At 44.2% G+C, this 3,410-nt stretch overlaps 2 protein-coding genes across 2 annotated transcripts; one reads left to right on the top strand and one right to left on the bottom strand.

The window, feature by feature from the left end:
- Positions 1-1,661: 1,661 nt before the first annotated feature.
- H257_07565 (hypothetical protein) lies at positions 1,662-2,069 on the top strand (the record flags this gene model as incomplete). The annotated part of the gene is made up of 1 exon (XM_009833136.1): positions 1,662-2,069. One exon carries the CDS (start codon positions 1,662-1,664, stop codon positions 2,067-2,069), a length of 408 nt encoding a protein of 135 aa, XP_009831438.1.
- Positions 2,070-2,520: 451 nt separating this feature from the next.
- H257_07564 (hypothetical protein) lies at positions 2,521-3,022 on the bottom strand (the record flags this gene model as incomplete). Its single annotated transcript, XM_009833135.1, has 2 exons — positions 2,521-2,719; positions 2,769-3,022. 2 exons carry the CDS (start codon positions 3,020-3,022, stop codon positions 2,521-2,523), a joined length of 453 nt encoding a protein of 150 aa, XP_009831437.1.
- Positions 3,023-3,410: the final 388 nt, after the last annotated feature.

The raw sequence follows: 3,410 nt of genomic DNA, 5'->3' as shown, positions 1-3,410 counted from the left end.
ATGGCATTACACTACTCCATGCAGATGCACGTTGGAGTCGTCCGACGGTAGCTGATGCCTTTCAAGCGGGCAAGGTCGTGGTGACGGAATGGATGCTTACTACAGTCAACGTTGATGTCGAAACTACTACCGTAGTACATACATGACTATGATATTCCATCGACGCATAATTACACTCGTATCATGCAGCCTGCATTGCCAAGGACTATCCTCAATAGTGTTTCGTGATGTGCACGGATTTGTGATTGAATTATCCAATCACTGTACACGAGTGTTTTTATTGGTTAAATATGAAATCGTAGGCAATCTCCCTACGAATTCCATAAATAAGTCATTTTATCTATAAACATCATGTACTGTATTAAGGTAATCCATCAATATCGCGAACGCTTTTTGTGCACTAAAATGTCAAATGTTTGAAGCACTCCACCACAAAAAAAACCTCGAATAAAAAAAACTAAAGGTAGCATAGGAAAATATAAATCCAGCTGCATTTTTTAGTGCCAACTAGTGCCTAAAATATCCCAATAATCGATTTGTATTTTGAAATTAAAGCGTAACGTTAAGAATTGGTGAAACCTTTTTGGCTTTGTATTTCGTGAACGGTCGTAATATCTTAGTTTTGTCTGTATGGAATATTAATTTACAAAATAATATACCTGGGTGTCGTGACGCGTTTTATTTTATACATAATCTCAATTCTACATTAAATTTGAAGGCATTATAATAAGATTCAAGTTGAAATTTGTATTGGACAACATAAAAATGAACATAGTGTTGAACTTCAAGGTGGTGTCCTGATCCTTTGGCTGAATATAATCATATCCAATGAAAACTCCTCATTACAGAATGAAGCCATTGGATTGGATATAATGACCACCGTTCCCGATATTGATGGCGTTCGCGATATTGATGGCGTTCGCGATATTGATGGATTACCTTAGGGTTATTATACTTCACTTGATGGATTTACTAGTATACAGTATGACTAACAGTAACATAAAATGCCAATTGTTGCAAACAACATTCATCCGATTTCGTAGGCCCAATATACAAACATCAAGAGAGGAGTAAGACAGCCAGCCTATGTTTTCGCGTTCACACCAGGATATTGTATACAACTGCCTATATATATGACGAATGGTGAGTGATTATCCGAAATCATAGGTCACACAGCTGACGTTGAAAACGGCATCGATAATTCGATAAAAACCATATTCTACGAAGTCAATGGCGCCGATGACGATCCTGTAGCGACGTCTCCTGTCGCTACAGGACATCATCGACTCGTGCCTCGCAGACAGCACGAAGAAGCGATATGAGTCCGGACTTCGCCAACTCATCAAGTGGATACACTTGACCGGTGGTACATACCTAGCTAAAGACGACGGCACGATCGACATGCGCATTTTCCAGTACACACACTTCGTCCGGTTCATCGTGTTGGGTGTACCAAATACACCCGTCAAGGTCGGAACAATGTCTGGGTACCGTGCTGCACTGCGGTGGTACTACAAGCGCGACGACGTTGCGGCGCCTGTGGAGTACTCAACCAAGCTCAAAATGATATTTACAGGTCTGCCAATGTGCGTCATCCTTTACGGTACTCATACCACGTTCAACCTAGGTATTCACCGCTTGACAGCAACTGTCGAGCAGACATGACCCTTAAGGACTCGGGCAAACGGCAACTTGGATTCAGCATGTACGAAGCCTTGTGCCAGGAGTCACTGAAGACATCCGACAGTGGATTTGTGCACCTGTACCTCGTGATATCGTGGAACATGATGGCGCGCTCTGAGTCGACTGAGGCTATTCACATTGATTACATTTCGTTTGAAGACGATGCCATTGGCGTCACGTACTTCAAGTCCAAGACTGACCAGACTGGGTCCAAGCGCCGCGACCCTCGACACGTCTACACGAATCCATCGTCACCGGCAATTTGCGCGTTCCTCGCTCTGGGTATGTATTTCGCATGCAATCCAACTTTAAACAACGGATCGCTTTTTCCTGGTGCTAGCCAACGCGACCGTACTCAAAGCCTTGGTCTACACAGTGCTGGGTGAAGCTGCAAATGGAACAGTTGAAACTCACTCCATTCGAAAAACAGCAACGTCTAATGGCTGCAGCAAGTGCGTGGCATTAGGTGGTAGTAACACAAGCACGATTCCATAGCTGTCGCAAATGAACTCACTTTTGGTGCAATGATGAGACGAGCAGTTGTCTAGATCGAGGACAACAGGTGGACCGCAACGGGCGATGAGTTTCCACTCTCCAAATGACACAAGCCAGGTATTGAAGATCGCTGCGTTCATAAAGGCCTTGGGAGCTAATGTGATCAGCGCGCCATCGACGCGACAGGAATCCATCACGCTCGTTTCACAGGCCACCCCAGGTAAGATAAAGACCTGGTGGACGATTTATAAGTTAGCGGCTGCGGTCATGACGATAGTGAGGTGATTTTCTTCGACCCACACGCATCTCGATCCGCGAATCGCAACAACCTTCTTCGATTGGTTATTTGGTCTTGAAACTCGTTTCATCAACGTTGTATACATCGCTGGTGTCGTATTCAAATCCAACGCAAGCTCGAATTAACGAATTAAAGCACGAGATGATACCTTCCTTGTTCACTGCGTTGCGACCCGTTGACAGCAGCTGTGACGACAGAATCGGATTTCGAGTGCGAATCTTCTGATACCATCCGCGGATCACCCTTCGTGGAACATTACCTTGGATCGATATGTGGCCTGCCTTTTGATTACTGTTCGCGGTCCACAGGCCTTCCACGACGCTGCATTGCAGCGATCCACTCAACAATATCGTCCTCGATCGTGGCAGGGAGAACTTGCTTTGTAACACGCTTGTCTTTTATGACCGTTCCGTGCTCCTTGACCATTTTGATGTAATGGAACAAAGTAGTTCTGGTAACAGGAGAACTTCGTACGACCGCTGCTTTCAACTCGCCGCACTGTACGCGTCGAACTGCTTCGAGGATTTCTTCGACCGTGGCGACCATGTCTCGAATTCACTTTGAGGGAAAATTTTTATTGTTCGTGTCGAATAAAAATTCGACAAGACTCTTCATGACCAATTGTAAAAAATATGTGCTTGAATATTATCATATCCAATCGTACACGAGCAAATTCTAATGCGACATCCTTATGGGTAGATAATCGACTAGTCCAGGAAGTAGATGCCGTTCAGAAAATCGATCCGTTACCTTACCTGAAGTTCGAAGGTGCGATTATTCCCTGGTTACTCTGGAATCCGGATTCTCTGTTTTTCCCAGTGTAAAACTTAAGTTCAGCTTCGATGGGTTTTTCTGGTGACTTATCAAAATTTCAATAATCCCCATTCACTCATAACGTAAAAGTCCAATTTGAGAACACTTTTTCGGAGACGCT

Source organism: Aphanomyces astaci, assembly GCF_000520075.1.
Source record: "Aphanomyces astaci strain APO3 unplaced genomic scaffold supercont1.16, whole genome shotgun sequence".
NCBI lineage: Eukaryota > Oomycota > Saprolegniomycetes > Saprolegniales > Verrucalvaceae > Aphanomyces > Aphanomyces astaci.
Note: the sequence above shows the minus strand (reverse complement) of the source record. Positions and strands in the feature narration are given on the sequence as shown.